Source organism: Terrapene carolina, unplaced genomic scaffold (genome assembly GCF_002925995.2).
Source record: "Terrapene carolina triunguis isolate 2854851 unplaced genomic scaffold, T_m_triunguis-2.0 Scaffold132, whole genome shotgun sequence".
In the NCBI taxonomy this organism is placed as follows: Eukaryota; Metazoa; Chordata; order Testudines; family Emydidae; genus Terrapene; species Terrapene triunguis.
Genome location: NW_020664483.1, coordinates 4012174 through 4029692, shown reverse-complemented (window position 1 = coordinate 4029692; position 17519 = coordinate 4012174). Strand labels below are relative to the sequence as shown.

General features: G+C 43.0%; 1 protein-coding gene across 1 annotated transcript in view; it reads left to right on the top strand.

Moving 5' to 3' along the window:
- The window catches only part of CFAP61 (cilia and flagella associated protein 61), a 180859-nt gene extending 166784 nt beyond the window's left edge, over positions 1–14075 (top strand). Inside the window, exons 25-26 of the mRNA XM_024206984.2 lie at positions 9518–9608; positions 13875–14075. Of these exons, the coding sequence (XP_024062752.2) occupies positions 9518–9608; positions 13875–14075 (292 nt within the window). The remainder of the gene's footprint in view (positions 1–9517; positions 9609–13874) is intronic.
- Positions 14076–17519: the final 3444 nt, after the last annotated feature.

Below are 17519 nucleotides of genomic sequence, written 5' to 3'. Positions count from 1 at the left end.
ATGGGGGCGGGGGGGGGGTTGGGACGAGGAGGGATGCAGTGATGGGGGATGCAGGTGCAGGGGGGTTGGGACGGGGAGGATGCAGTGAGGGGGATGGGAGTGCAGTCCCCTTCCCAGCACTTGGAGACAGGGATACACATACCTCCAACTCCCGGGTGCCAGCGATGGGGCGACAAACGCGCCGCAGCTCGAGCCCAGCCACGAGAGGAGCACGAGGAGAAGAGGGCTGGCCAGCAGCGGAAGAGATGCATGCCACGCAACCCCTCAACAGCCGTCTGCTGAACGCTCACAAGTCGTGCTAGTTCCTCCCCTGCCCTGACCCAGCCAGTGGGAGCTGCACCTGTGGGTGGGGGCAGGGCAGTACGTGGACCCCCCCGGCAGCCCCTTAGGCTAGGAGCCAGACATGCCGGCTGCTTCCTGACCCGGGAGCCGCGCGGCGTGGTGGCTAGCAGAGAGCCTGCCAGCCCCGCTGCACGGCGCTGCAAACCGGACAGTCAAGCGCCCGGTCAGCGATGCTGACTGGAGTCACCAGGATCCCTTTTCGACCGGGTGTGCCGGTCCAAAACCAGACACCTGGTCACCCTAGCAGAATCCCAAATAACTGAATTATCCAGGGAATACCTGAAACACATTGATAAATAAATGTTCAGTAAGTAGTGTTTTTGTGCAAGGAATTAAACAGTCCTCCTGCAGTGGTTCTGCTGTAATGTACTTCTGTTTTCTTGTTCCGCGGTTGTAAATAAGTTATAAGCCCTGTAAAAAAAATTACAAAAACAGTTTAAAAAATTTATATACACAATTTAATATTATTGTTTGCCTAGCCATGCAATATAGCTTTTTATCTCATTTAAATCATCTGGGGTTGGTAGCAAATTTTCAGTGTTGTTTTCTTTACTGTGAATTTCATTTTCTGGTCTCATCACAATCTCATTGTAATTCAGCATCTCACAAGTCAGTCTCTCTCTCCCTCCCTTTTCCACCTATATGATTCACTGAATAACTTCAGTTTCAGTCAATTAAATTGCAGTCGCAATGCCACAAGCCCAGCAACATCAGCGTCAGTAACCCTGCTATTTATTTCCAGCAGGGTTGACTTTTTGAGTACTTTTTACAATGGTCTTTTTTTACTTTTGGGTGTGGTGTTCGTTAGCAAGTTTTTTAAAAAGTTGTCTTCCATTGAAAATAAGACGTCTTTTGGAAGGTAGTTGCTAAATCCTTTGTTTGGATAGTCATAAATAATACTCTACCATCTTAACCAACCTTTACTGTGTGGAGAGAGGCTGGTTGTTCTCAGCATATAGGGAACATGATTTTTTTCCCCATGATTGTCACTTGTCATTTTTCACAGACCAAAAATCTGTATCTAATGTGTCACCATTACAAGCTTCCATTATTTTCTATTCATGCAGACTGTCTCTGAGTCTAGATCTTGATCAGAGTTTTTATTTTCAGCTGCCTTTGATGTCACTACTTGTTGTAACACCATTTCCATCATTCTGATCAGCACTGGCTGCTGAAGATGTGATTTTCAGTAAATTTATAGGACCAGATTTTCAAAATTGCACACACATCCTGCACACTTAATTAATGTGACTGCACCTGAGTAACACATAACTGTGTGTAGAAATGACCAGAAATGGCCATTTGCATACACATATGTCCTGTGTGCATCTGCAGTTATGGCCATTACATGTTCAAGTTAGGCACATAGTTGTACATGTCTAAATGTCATATAAAACTTGCCCATGTTTTCTGTGACAGAATAAGAATTTTCCTCTTGCACTTCTTAAATGTCCTTGCAACTGAGCAAAGGCTTTAACTATTTAAATATAGCACATAGTCAATGTGAAAACATACATAGCTCGGGGGCAACATAATGATAACCTATGGATCTAATACAATGCTTCAGATTAAATAGAGCTGCATACGTCATCCGAAAGATAATAACAAGTGATATGTTGCTGAATAGCTGGGCTGCTGCATTCTAAACCATTGGAAATTCTTGAAGGGTCAGAAATGAGCTACAATATTTAAGCCTAGAGTCTGATGGGATAAGACACAGTCTTCTGTGTCTTCTGATGGGATGAGACACCCATCACAGTCTTCTGATGGGATAGACACCAGCTCTGGATGAGCATTTTTAGCAGCTGTAGCTATTTGAATAACTACAACGAATGCAGAAGGACACTATGATCCATCTTTATGATTCATGATTTAGTTGGGGATTGGTCCTGCTTTGAGCAGGGGGTTGGACTAGATGACCTTCCGAGGTCCCTTCCAACCTGATATTCTATGATTCTATGATCTTGATGATAGTAGGGCAGTCACCTTGATGAAGGGTGAAGTTATGGACATTGTGAGTTTCCATCTTTCCATGCAGCTGTTCTTCAGCTAAGTGCCAATGACTCCATGGCCATACCTAAAACTTTGCCAACCCTATAGCTAGACTGTAGAGGTTCTAAGTAATGTCTTGATGAGACTAACAAAAGCTCCCAAGCAAAAGTCTACAACGTAGCTTCCATAGGTGCTGAAACTAGGGGTGCTACCACACCCCCTGGCTGGAAGTGGTTTCCATCATATACAGGGTTTACAGTTTGGTTCAACGGCTCTCAGCACCTCCACTGTACAAATTACTCTAGCGCCCCTGGTAGCTCGTAATGTGCTCATTATCTTTAAACACATTGCAGTAGTGCTGAATACTTTGAGCAGTCACTAGAATAAAAAAAAGAGACTTGATTTCTAGAAAATATCTTTCACCACAAAGGCAATCAAATGACTTTTGAGCACAATAAAATTTCCCCTGCAGTGGTCTCACGTGAAATTTGCTATTTCCATGTGCAGGTCGAGCTATTTTATACTTAATAATCACAATTTAAATTGGAGCCAGTATGAGCTGGCCAGCCTGTATGAATAATGGCCACATGTGTCAGTCAATTCAGGCCAAGATTTGTTGCGATAGCACAGGTGTTTGTCGTACCAAATGTCCGGTGATAACAATGGGAAGTGTAGGAAGCAGAGTGTATAAGAGTGATGGCAGACTCCAACATTTGGAGGGGGGGGTTACTTTCCACCAGCACCAGTGAGAAGGGTCTGGCAGACCCACTAGTATTCACCTGGCTACATCCCACCTCCTAGATCAAGCCTTGCCAATCTTGAAAAGCTGCATGTCAGAACAGCAATGGTTTCCATAAATGGTACAGCATAATTATTGGCTTAAGGCATCTAAACAGGTGAGGAAAATTGCTTGGAATATTTTGGGTTATTTCAAATTCTGAACATTTGAGAACTGATATAGTATCTCCAAGATGTACCTGATAGTATCGGCCAGGTTTTGCATATTTACTGTATTTCAAAAATCCAATTTTTGTCAAAAAAAAATTTTTTAAAAAAATCTTGCTTGGCAGTCCACTGCATTGCACTCTGTATAGGCAGCCACGCCCAGTGCTGTGGGCATTAAACGTTACCACCCAGGAACTGCACCTACTGTAAACTTCTATTTCTGTTATGCTGGCTGGTTCTGTGAGCTCCAAAATGGAACAACAGTCCTACCCTGCACGGACTCTCTATCTGGCGGACTGCATAAAGTTGGTGTGAGTGGCCAATGTAAACTATAGCAGCCTTGAAGCTGAGCTGATCTAAAGTGCAAAGCTAGCATGGAGGGACACCCCCAGACCCCCACACAGCCCATCATTGGTTAAACCCACTTGTGGCATATTTAGACTGTAAGATGTTCAAGGCAGATATCCTTTTTTATTCTGTATTTGGACAGTGCCTCGCACAATGGCTTCCCAGCCATCATTGGATTCTGTAGGTGCTCTCACACTAGAAATAAGGAAGAGAGGCAGAACTTATACTAGAATCCAAAATGGCTCCTCTGAAGAGCAATGCCTGAGTTGGTTGAAATATGGATTTTTCTGTGTTGCTCCTTAATCCCAATTTAAATAGAGGAAAAGTACACCAAAGTACATTAATAACCTCAGAGTTTGGGGCGCTGATGTGCCAGTCATCTATATATTGGTGTACTTGGAGTGCTAGGTGAGGAAGTTGAGAATATTTAGGGCCTGATCCTCAGCCCACTGAAGTCAGTGGAAAGACTCCCATAGAGTTCAGTGGAGTTTGGTCAAGTGCTTAGTGAACCATACTGTTGTGGCTGACTCTAAAAAGGGGCATTTTATTGTAGTAATGGTTGATTCACAGCTTAAACATGAGATTCTTCCAATGAGACTGTTTTATCAAGATATGAAAGTCAACAGTCAAAGATCCAAACTAATTCTGCTGATTTAGAGAGTGAATTATGACACCCAAATACACCCAGACAAATTTGTCCTGATTGATAAATTTGTTGGGATTCTGAAATAAAGAGAATTGGGTGTGTGGGAAACTGGGGGGAGGGAAGAGTGGGGAGAGCAGGAGTAGGAATAAGAAAATAACAGACACTTGTTCTTTACTTTAATTTGGTTTTATTATTGCTGCTATTATAAAAGCTTTTTTTAAGTAGACAACTGAACGCCAAGAGAGGACTCGCTATCACCATGGATAAATAACTCTAGCTGCAAGCATACTGGTAACTTGTGCCGAGATTTTCAAAGGGCAGTTAGGTGCCCAGACCCCATTGATTCTCAGCAGGAACTGAGGGCCTACCTACGCTTTGTGCCTTTGAAAAGCCACCAGCCGTCACCACACACACTCCTTGGTCTCATCTCAGAGCAAAGCCTATAAATTGGTAGCATAAGGCAATATAGCAATGGTAGAAATCTCCTAGTATTTATCTATACAGGTTGTTTTCTACATTTGTTTAAATTATATTAACATGATTCTGTTCTAGAAAAAAAACTGTCTCAACAGACTCAAAATTCAGATCATTTAATAAACTCACCAGCAGAAAGAGATTTTTCCTGGGTAGTTAATGAGTCAGTAAGTCAACAATACCCAAAGTGTAGGGTGCACCCCAAAGACAAGCCAGCTTGGGGGACAAAGGGTCCTCTCAGCTGTCCTCCAAAATCCAAGCTTGCTTGCTTGCTTTTTTTTAAGTACATTTTTATCTGTTGTGGTTGTGAAGAAAACCTTGAAAGCATGACCCAAGTGTGCAGCAGTGTTTGCCAAGGAGTCTGAAACTATTACTCTGAAGTATGAACTGCCGCATTCATTACAGTCGGTGCTAACTCAGATGCCAATGATGACACTTTAAATGCCAACGTTGTTAAATGTACTACTGTTCATTGAAGCATGTGAAAAAGGAGAGGCTATCTCATATTAAGAAAATCTACATAGCCTTAAAACATTAATGTTAAAAAACGATAAGTTGGGACACAGACACACACACAGATTGGCTTAAAAATCATGAGATTTTAAAATATAATAAATATTGGGTTCTTTTTATTTACCTTTTTTTGAGTCTTTATAGTACACTTGGATCATATTTTCAAGCTTTTCTCTACAACTATGATGGCTAATTTCCTTTTTTTATTTACTTATTTAATGAAAGCTAGGATTCTTCCACACTCATGGAAGTCCAGCAGCTGAGACAAAGAGAAACACAAACTATCACAAAATCCATGATAAAAATCACAAGATGTGACAACATTGTACTATCTGCTCTGCACGACTGCTCATTTTGGACAGATCTTTAACAATTTATGGTGGGATTGAGGTGGAGGTGTGATTGGTTTAATTTTCCTGAAAGAAGGGCTCAGCTTTCAGTGCTACAGTGGGTGGTAAAAATAAGTGTCATGTCTATATTCTTTATAGGAGTATGCCTAAATGGCTCATAACCTGTGCCTGGCAGAATATGGGCTCTGTCGAGAGACCTGTAGTACTATTCTCTTTTTTCATCGTTCACTACTGTTGCCCATTACTCAGATGTCATGGGACTTTTTTGATGTGATAAAGTTCTCATTAACCCTTTCTTTCATGGTTTCTTGTTGTGGATGCTGAGCTTGGCATTCTCAGTGTAAAAGTACCTCACAACTTTCAAAGTCTTTAGATCTTTTTTTTACATGTTCACATCCAAGGAAAGATCTGATGTCTTGGATGGTGTGGATGACTTAAGTGGTGCAAGTGTGGATAAGGGTCAGTGTGTTGTCCTCTTCTTTCTTTCTTTCTTTCTTTCTTTCTTTCTTTCTTTCTTTCTTTTTTTTAAGTACCAGTAAGCATCAGAGAACTAGTGCTGCTTTATAATGTTTGAAAAAAACATTGTCCTCTGAAAGTGGTGTATAGCAGTACATTAAATAAGAGTCTGGAGAATAAAAATAGATGGGTTTTGGATGGGAATCCATTTACATGCAGATTTCAGAGATACCACATTTTTATTTCCCAGGATTGGCCAACTTTATCTGCTCATTTTTATCGTGTGTCCCCCTCTAAATTAAAAAGATTCAGCTCCTTTTGCATAGGATGCCACTAGATAATTTTCTTTTTTCTCCCCTTCATCTAATATAGGCTACACATCACAGTTGAGGCAGAACAGACTTTATGTATTGTTTGTCAATGAAAGGAGAGAACAGCTTCCTAGCAACAAAAAGGATGTCACATATTGTCTTCAAAAGGAGACCATTTCACCCCATCTAGTTACAAATGCCTTCCAATGATAGCTTCTGTAGATATAAAAGTCTACCAGCAGGGGATCCCCCCTTAAGAAGTAACCAAGTTTTAAAATCGGTTATGCCCCTGGCAAACATTGTACATATTTAGCTTGATCATTTTGGCAGGTTATGAAAGACTAAATGGTGCAAACACATGTGGCAGATGCTGTTCTCATGATAGTTGAGGAGCCTCTGAGCCTCTGTTGGTAGCATGCCAGGTTCATCTTGTACACTGAAGAGCATTATACTTTCAAGCTTTCTACAGCTTGCCCTTAGGGACTACTGTTGAAGTGGTAATAAAATTTAAAATGAGCCTCAGAAAGTCAACTTGTTGGTTTGGCTTCAAGTGAATCTTTTTCATTATTAAACTTCAATTTAATGGAACATGTGTTGTTGTAGCTTGAGAGAGTAAATCCAAATATGGTTGTTAGAAAGGTGATTCTGTCTTAAGAATAAATATGCACTGCCAGAAAGGGAAGAGAGCTGCTTATATATTAAAACACTCTGTGATGGTTGCATTTCTCTATTTGAAATGAGGTAAAGGAAATTTTGTATTAAATAGCTGGTTATTGGTAACTCCTGTACAACCAGGCTTGAAAATATACACAAGAAATTGTCCACTTCCAGAGTAAACACACTTTTATTTGAGCCAAATACTGTAGATTGGTGAAAAATTTCAGGCCTTAAACTCCCAAATCTGGGAATGCTGTGATGAACTGTAAAAGTCTGAATACCCGAAGATGATATCAGCTGAACTAGTAATAATAACAATAATACTCAGTATCCTCAAAGCATTGTACACATGTCATTTAATCCTCATAACATCTCAGTGAAGTAGGTAAGCAGTTTCATAAAGGCAGGGTGTTTAAAAGACTAGCTTCAATCACAAGATGAAATCAGTGTCAGGGACAGAATTAAAACGTGGGAATTCCAGGCTCCCAGGTTGGTGCTCAGATCTATAAACTATTTCTTGCCCAATAGATGTTTCTCTGTTAAAACAGATTTACCAGTAGTAATTGCACAACTAAAACTAAGATGCCAAGTGAAAATACAGGAAAAATTTATGGCAATAGGGCCATGGATTTTGGCAGTGCATGTCAGTGTAATGTGAGCATCTTTAATTATCTTGGTATATCTTTTTCTTGTGCCCCTCCTATCTTGCTTTGCCATCTAACTGTTGACATTAAATGAAAAATGTTTTGAGATGAGTTAGTTAAAATGTTTTGGGGAACTGTTCATTTCTATCTATGTATCTTATAGGGATATGATAAATACATTTTAAAGTACGTTTTTAAAAGCGGCTCTTAGAGCTGAGTTCAGCTTTTGTAAGATTTTGGACCCAAATATAGAGATGAAATCAGTCTTGGTAATGTGCTAGCAGTGTGCAGCGAGATGCTCCTATGTCTGTCAACATGGAAAGGTAAAGATGAGTAGCAGTGGCAGTAAATATTTATATTGTGGAAATGTCCTTCATTCTGTTTGAGGCCTTGTTGTGCTGGGTGCTGTACAAACACAGAAAAGAGACAAGCCATTATCCAGAGGGCTTACCATCTAAAGAAGCAAATGGAGGGAACGAGATGGGGGTATAACACACAAGTGGATGGGTATGGTGAAGAATTGGCACAGCTCTGTTAGTTACATGCTGTGGTGTTGATTGAGTCATTAATATCTGAAGTCCAATGAAGCTTTTATTTATAGAAAAGTTGCTGATAGGAAATATCACAATTCAACATTTTTAAAAGGTTGGCTTCCTTTTAGAAAGAAACTGAATGCTGGTTTTCTGTGGAAACTGTCATTAAAATTATGTAATTTGAGTTTTTATTCTAGAAATGAATATATTTATTGAAAGGACATCAGGCCAAATCCCATCAGATTTACACATGCAATATTGCTTATTCATGAGAACAATCCCATTGATGTGAATAGACTACAAGCTTCCAATGACACTGTTCATGTCTAAGGACTATGGTCATGATCTTGCAAACATGCACAAGTTTAACATCAGTGAGATGACTGAAATGAGCAAAGCTAAGGATTTGCATAAGTGTTTGCAGGATCAGGCTCTATTTAGCTGATACCCAGTTTAATAATAAATCACACTGATTCTTTTAGTCCTATTCTTTCTTCAGTGGGTCCTTTTAACTTCCATTAACATTAATGAGAATTGCATACACACATCAAGCAGAGAATATACCTTGTGTAATCTACAGATTATTGACACAACAACAATTATTTTTCGTTATATAGGAAATAGAACTAACCAGCAATTTTCTGTGTCATCCAGTTGCCTCTAGCTGCATTTACGGTATCTAATTATATATCTCGTTATGGCCTTACGATAAATAGATACTTACATTTTTCTAACTTTTCACAGAAAAAGTGTAATGAATGCTTTCTATCAATAGATATAATATAAATGTTAAGATAGTTCCTCTTAAGATAGATTCAATTTAGCTTCAGTGCACTAGTGGAAAGAACATATTGCAACACTGTGGTGGCCTGTTTTTCTGGCCTTTATTAATCCAGAAACCTTAATGATGAACAACATTTGTGTCATTGTCTACACAAATTTAATTTGTTTATGCAGGAGTTCAGTTAATCCTGCAATCTGCTTTTCTCAAATGAGGACAGATAATGGAGACACCGTTCTTTACAGGTCTTCAGGCTTTTAAATTCTGATAAAATCAGGATTCTTCACTGGGTCTTGCCACAGCTCTGAATTAAGCCACTTTAAATGTAATTACTGAAGCTGGCTGTACATCAGGAACATCCATTAAAAGAATTGATTGACCATGCTGTTACGGGAGGCATTTTATGAACAAACGATCATGATGGGTCCAGAACTGTAATTTATAAAAGCAAAAAAGCAGGTAAATACTTTATTAGTGGTTAATGAGAGGTTCACTGGATAACTAAATTTCTTCTTTTTCAACCAGCTATTTCAGGGAACCTTGGTCCATGGCCATCTATCACGATCGGTTTATTGATCTTAAGAAAGAACTGCGCCAAATCCTAATATCCAGCCAGGTAAGAAAAATGACTAGCAATTGCATTTTATTATTGGAGTCATTTGTTATTGTTGAGCACTTAGGTTTTTTGCTCCCATCTTCTGCCTTAAGTTTCACTTTTTTTCTGTTTAATTACTCACTTTGGAAAGCCTAAATAGACATAGAGTCTAAGCAGCATAAGGGAGATTCAGTAAATACTGGAAATTGCTTATTTTAGTTATTTTTACAAATCTCCAAGTTGCTGGTAAGGTTTTTTCATTGTTTATGTTGCTCCATTTTCCTATGCAGGATTTTTATACCACTTATGTGTTTTTTAGTGCAAACTTGCTACTGAGACATGGAATTTCCATTTCTTTAGTTAATACTGCTTTCCATACAGTTTCGTTCATTTTTCTGTGTAGTGATATAAAAGCACTGTACATGCCGTCCTAAAATTTCAGATCCTGTGAGCTGTAAATCTTTCTATAAATACCCATGGGCACAAGCTACCTAGTTGATAAAGTAACACAAAAGGGCTTTTCAATGATAAATGAAATTCCCAAATATAGGGGTGGGGAGAAATTAACAAACGTCTTAATGTCATTTGCACTGTTGACCTGAGCATAAATTCATAGTAATTTCTCTATTTTTCCTCCCCAAGTGTCTGATTCAAAGCCCACTGAAGCCAATGAACAGGCTGCCACTTGATTCAGTGGACTTTGGATCAGTCCCAAAAGACACAAAGTTGTAAACAGAATTTTTTTTCTAGTCTAAAGCTTGCTGCTGCCTAGTGGGTGGTTTAGTGCCGTTCTACCATATCCCTCCACGTACCTCCTTCGCTTCTGTTTTACATATCGAAATTCTATATTGCTGCACTACTTTTTAATGGATTGCTGCGCTTACCATACAAAATTGTTAACTATGTATTGAGGTAACATCACCCTAGTCCCTAGGAAAGGTTAAAATAAAATACAAAGGTGCTAGATAGTATTGTCTCTTCTGTTGTTATAATATGAAGAGTACTTAAGTGAAGTATTATTTTTAGATTTCCTTGAAAACAACTTATAAAGAACAGAAAATGAAATTCTAACCAAAAACTTGTGCCTGAAGATAGTGATTTTCTGCCCTGTTTCAGCGGAGCTTCCTGTATTGTAATGTGAACTTATCTCTTATGTAATATCTGTATTATTGTTTATGGACAGCCTGGAAATGGTGTCTTACATATTTCAGGATTACTGACTCAGTCATGCAAGCTGTCTCTATGTGAGTTAGTCCTGACACACACACGCAAGTAATCCTGTTGAGATCACTGGGACTACTCCTGTGAATCAGGATTACTCACATGAGAAAGGGTTTACGAGATCAGGTACTATATCTGACAGGGTAAATGCACATTTGTCTATTTTTATTCTAATTCCCTTCACACAGATTTTGATATTTAGAAACACTAGGTTTAGTAAATATGTATCTTCTATGTCTGTTTGTAAGCACTGAGCATGCTGTCGAGTGCTTAATAAATACATAATGCACCCTTGGAATATATCAAAAGTGTCTTTTAAATTGTCATTATATAATTTGGGAGCAGGAGGACCAGGACCTTTACTGTTGCTCATATTGCAGTTGAATGTTAATTCAAATAAATGCAAAAAATAAGTAACATAATAAGTAAAAATGTTTAACGAGCACTGTTATAGTTATGGAGATATACCTATCTCATAGAACTGGAAGGGACCCTGAAAGGTCATCAAGTCCAGCCCCCTGCCTTCACTAGCAGGACTAAATACTGATTTTGCCCCAGATCCCTAAGTGGCCACCTCAAGGATTGAGCTCACAACCCTGGGTTTAGCAGGCCAATGCTCAAACCACTGAGCTATCCCTCCCCCCAGTTGAGTTGAGAATGTAAACTACAAAAGTCAGGAATTTTAAGTTATGATTACCATAGAAAATGGAACTCAATTAAAATGTAACAAGACATACCGTAAGAGAAACTAAGACATGCATAAGAGCCAAGTTAGAATCATTGTGTGAACTATGTCTGTGAACTTGTGTTTAAATTCGGAACCATAAAATTGTATTTATTTGAGGAGTCTCTTGCACAGGATGTTGTTCCTCTTCAAAAGCTGATCATGCTTTGAATATTTACCCATTTTGTAGGATCCCAAACATGTATTTATTTCAACATGCGGTGCTCCAGCTACGCAGACTTGCAGATGATAGAGATGAGTTTTTGCACCTCCATACACGGCTAGATACACACAAAAACTGAAGCCTGGTGATGCTATTACAGATTTAACATGAAGGGCAGCTAGAAAATTGCTGGGATTCACTACCTGGGTTTGGCACCTAGGCTTCCCATGAAAGAAGGGAGAAGATGCCTCAGAATGGATTCACAAAAGCCGGCATGCTGGGTGGCTCTTGCCTAAACTAGCCAATGGGAGATGCCATGTGTCCTAAGCCCCGCCCTTCTCAGCAAATTTAGAACCTAAATCTAGAGAAGCACCTCCTTCTGCTTGGGTTTCTCAGCTGCACACCCTGTCCTGGAGTTAGGCACTTACGTTGATTGTACAAGAAGCTGGAAGGGGAGGGGAGAATACAGAACATCCCTCATAACTTTAAGCCCAGCAGTCAGGGTACTCACCTGAGATGTGGGAATCCCCCACTTCAAAGGGATTTGAACAGGACTCTGCCACATCTCAGGTGCAAGCCCTTATCACTGAGCTATGGGATATTCTGGTGTTGGGTTTCCTCAGTCTCTCCTGTTGAAGCTGCTGCACTGTGAATAAATAATTTTAAAAGTAATTGGAGGTGGGAGACTTGATCCTAAGTCTTCCACCTTTCAGGTGTGTGCTCTGACCACCAGGCTCCAGAGTTATTCTTCATGCTTGTGTGTGCTCTCTCTGGTCCAGTGATTCTTTCATTATTTCTCCATAAGAACAACTTCAACAGGAGAGACTCAGGGAGATTCACATCAGAATATCCTCTAGCCCAGTAGTTAGAGTACTCACCTAAGAGGTTGCAGATACCTGTTCAAATGCCATCTTTCCCCCTAAGGTGAAGAGTCAACTCCCAGATGAATACTTCAACCATGGGGCTAAAAGTTATGAGGGAAGTCCTCCCTAAGCCATTTTATGTAAGCTCGCATATAGAGGCCTGATTTGGTAGGCAAGTTCTTAGTATGCTTTACAGATGGGGCCCCACAGACAAGGTAAGCAGAGGAACACTTATCTTCCCCCAGTTCATGCACTGCTCTGGGGCTGAAGAGTCCAGACATCTAGAGCAGAGCTGTAGTGTGCATGCACAGATGGAGAAAAATAGGTGCCGAGGGAACGTTTATCACGAAACTTTAGGCGCCAAGTGAGTTTAGGCTCCTACAAGGTTCAGTGGTAGTTGAGCAGGGATTTTGTGAATCAGTCAGGCCAGATTCTGGGATTTAGGCACCTAAAGTGGCAGTTAGGCACCTTTTGTGAATCTAGCCCCAGCTGTTAAAGTATTAATAGAAAACTGTATAGTACACATGCAGTATGAGCTTTCCAAGCAAAGGCACTTGTCTTCAATAAGAACTTCTAACCTGGTTTTCAGATGGCAGCTGGGGTTGACTGGAAAATCAGGCCACACGTTGCTTGCAAATTTGACATTTAAAAACATATACCATTCTGAACTATCTGAGCACCAGAAGTGTATCTGGAAATTCAATTTCTAAGAAGTTCAAATACTGAAATTGTTGTTTCTTGCCCAAGACAGTTGTCAGACTTTGTACACACATTGTACATATATCTGTCTGTACACACACAGACACCTTTTGAACTCTAAATAGGTGAGAATTTTCAGACCAAAAGATCAAATTAACACCTGAATTTATGGTCTTATCAAAGTGTCCTTTGAGCCATTAGTGACACCACACTGCCACAGTGTGATAATCCCTCCACTGCGTTCCTGATAGCTATTGCCACCAAACACCCCTTTCCTCATCCAAGGAATGTGGTGACCAGCTGTCTCTATATTTGTTGCCAGGGAGAATGAAGGGTGAAAGGCAGGCTTAGTTGGCTGCCTCAAACGAGCGACCTAATATCAACAAATCCTAATTTATCTGGTGCCCGAGCCTTGAAGACTGTTGCTGACCTAAGTCCATCTAGTTGTACAAACCATTGAATTCTGTTACATTTATTTGTTTCTCTAATGCTGTTTGGAAATATTGGTGTGTATCCACCCTGCCTTTTTATCACAATAGAAGCTAGTGTTGCTAGGCCTGCCCATCATGTTTTGTCAAGTCAATGCCTCTCTTTCAGCTTATTCCTCTGTTTTACAGGTGGATGGCCTTCCATCACTGGAACAGGTAGTTCATCAGATAGTGGATGGCGAACTCATTCTTTCTGAGAAACCAAAGAAATACCTGAAAAGGTTCTTTCAGCAAAATATCTACAAGAGACGGGTGGAGGAAAGCATCCTCAGTTATCTGAACTACAATAATTACCATCTGCCTATGTATGCATGGCCGGGGATTGTTTAGTTATGATTGGCTAAAGGAGGCTCGCTTTTCACTCCTGATCCCTAGGGCCCCTAGCTACCAGCCCCTCTCTGGCTTTCAGACGTAGGCTGCATTCAGCAAGCAACATGCACTGTTCTCTTTCAATTCTCCAGTAGGTGGAGCAGGACTTTGATTTCCCCTTCAGCAAGAACCAGCCGGGCCAGGCCCAGCCATTCCTATGCAAAGCTGGCCTGGCTTTCAACAATAAAAGCCCGCTCCTACCAGCCATGCCTAGCTCGTGTTTATCTGATCCGGGCCTGGCCGGGCTGCTTGTGGATTTGCCGGGAGCAGCCGCCGTTTGGCTGCGCGGGGGCAGGGGTTGGATGCTGACTCCCTTGCGGGCCGGGGGCCGGGCCGGGCCGGCGGCCCCCGCCCCGCTGGCAGATGGCCGGTGGGGGCTGGAGATCGCCGTGTCGCGGCTGAATTGTTCATTCCCCACGCGGCCCGGCCAGAAGGTGCATTGTGGCGGGAGGGGGGAGGGGGCGCGCCAACGGGCCGCCTCGTGACCTAGCAGCTGCGGGGTTAACTCCCTCGCGGGAGGCGCCTCGGCAACCAGCTGACCAATGGCCGCCGGCGCTTTGCAGCGCAGCCAGCCAATCGGCAGGCGAGCGCCCAAGGCGGGAAAGCTGAAGCCAGGCACGGAGCCGGGCTGAGGCGCTCCGGCCAGGTGCCTGCTCGCGCCCGTGCCTGACGCGGGTCGGCGCCATTGGCCGCAGGTGCGGCGCACAGCGGGCAGCGCCGGGCTCGCGGGCGCACGCTGCCCGGCATCCTGCGATGGCCGCGGGGGGCTAGGAAGGGAACAGTGACCGGGGGCTGGCGTGTTACCACGGGACAAAATCACACCGCGCTGCCGGGTGTCACATCCCTTCTTCAGACACCGCCCCCTGGGCCTGCACCTGGGGAGCGTTTAAGGGGCAGCCTCCGCGACGCCCTTCGCAGCGGAGTATGTGTCCTCTGTTAAGGCCTCACTATCACTCCTCGCCCAGGCATGAGGCGTTCTGGTGCCTGGGGGCTGCGGGGAAGGGGCTGCCCCCCCCCGGTCCCTGGCACAGCAAGGGGAGACCCCTCCGGGACAGGCCCGAGCAGCGGATAAGAAAGCAACGCCGCGTGCCGCGTTAAACGTGGGGGCCGTGTTTTCTAAGCACACCCCGGGCCTCCTCCAACACAAACCGCTCCCCCGCCGCGGGGGCAAGGAGCCCTCCCCTGTGGAGCGTTAGGAGGACACGGGGTAGGAAGTCGGCGAAGGCCTTTCCCCTTCCCGGGGCGCTCCTCGGTTTTGTTCGTTGGTTCTGATCATGGGCACGTGGCGAGTGCGCGCAAGATACGCGGGAACCGGTCCCTGGCGGATGCTGATTTCTGGCGAGAGCCACCGGAAAGCCCCGAAAGTAACGCTCGCAGGCTGGGCTTGGAGGGACTCGCTTCCAGGCCATTGTTTAAAATGCGCACATGCTGCACAGCGCCGAGCGACCGAGCGCACAACCCGGGCAGCAGCCCGAAGTGCAGCAGCGGGAACAAAGAGAAGGCCCCGGCCCGCAAGAAGCAGGCTAGCTACTGACCCTGGACACTGCTGTACGGGGCATACACTCCTTTGGGCAGGCACACCTGTGATCGGGAGTGTGTTTGTGTTTCTGCACCAGACACAGAGCTGTTGGAACTCGACCCGCCAAGCGCCATAAACTCTGGCAACACAGGGAGACAGCTACGTACATGGATTTTTAAAAAAAAAATCCTATGTGGCACATGAAACTAGTAGCTCTGCTATCCCATGTTTCCAACCTTAAAAAGCGTGACGCTAAATGAGCTTTTGCATCACGGCAATAATTGACGGATGTAAGTGAAAAAAGATGCGGCCGTAATCCCAGCACGCCTGGTTTTCTCTGTACAAATAATACAGCCCCCCAAAAAGGGAGATGAAAAAGTTAAAATATTCTTTGCTGCGGAAGATGTAAAACACGTCTATCACTATTCAGACATAGGGGGCGGGAGGGGAACGTAGCCATGTGTGAGTAGCTGTTGATTGTTTTCTGGTTGAGAGAAGTGATGATAAGGTTGGGCTAAAGTGTACATTGCTCGTGTGGGGATTGCTCGTGTAACCTGCAGCTGTATGCTAATGATAATAGAAACAAATCCACTGCCTCCCCCATTAAACAGCGAGGAGGCAGGGAAGCACACATCACTGAACAAATACACTCGCACTAGACAAATAAAATACACATACACACACACCAAAACCAAGAGAGAAAGAAACAAGAAAGGGGCAACCCACTCGCCAGCATGTGGCTCGGTGTGAATCTCAGTTATTTTCTCCTACTTATCTTTACAGGGTATTGGCTGATCACTCGGTTTTAGGACATGCTTATTGAGGAGGCTAAAGGAAATCAATGCTGGATGGCTGTGTGGCACGATTGAAAGGTAACATAGTCTTTAGGGCGTTTGTCATGCTGATCCTGCAACAAATGCCATCGAGCGCTGTTCTCTCACACTCGCGTATTTACTTTTTCCCTCTCTTCCCAGAAACGGTGATCAATTTACCCACCTTGGGCTGAAAAAAACAAAACAAAACTTTCGGATCATTTAGGCCTTTGGGCAGCTATGCCTGAATAGCGTAAACAAATCGCCATAAATGCGCCACTTAAAAGAGAAAGCTCCTCTACCCAGTATATTTTGCGTAATAAAAGAGCTGCTCTCTTTCTCCCCCCCCCACCCCCCACCCTTCAAAAAAGCTGAATAATGGGAGCAGAGCAGATTGCCATTGGGGGATACTTGAAACTTAAGCAATAGAAAATACTTCAGGTCTTTTTCTTCTGGTAGCTGGGTGAAATGGAACAGACTCGTGGGCTCTTTCTTGTTTTCGCTCGCTTTCATGTAGTATTCTTTTGTGTGTAATTATTTAAACGGGAGATCCATAGCAGCTTTATGCTAATCTGCTGAACAAAGGGAGCGGGGCGGGGGAGAGGGGAAGGTGAATAGAAGGCGCGGGGGGGAGGGAGCGGGCAGAGGGATTCGCGTGTCTCTCGCGTGGCCCGCAGACAGACACAACAATCGCTAATTCCTGCAAACGCGCTGCGCTCGCTCCCGAGCTCCGGGTCAAACAGTAGCAACCCAGCAATTGTTTATGCGTCATGCAACAATGGGGGTTAGGAACCTGATGAACCTTTTTGATTGCAACTTTCAAGGGTGTGTGTGTGTGTGTGTGTAAAAAACAATCTCTAGTCAACTTGATACGTACAAAAATGTGAATGTGATGAAACTGTCTGACAAGGGGTGTAGGTGTAAGTAAAAATCTGTAAGCCACTTGATACTTACACCAGGAAGGGGGAAGGGTAGATTTAAAAAGAAAAATCTAATCGGAGGCAGGGCTCTGCTCTTTGCATGTCACATTTCAGCCCAATTCTGGGTTTGTTCCGCCAAACACATTACGCTAGT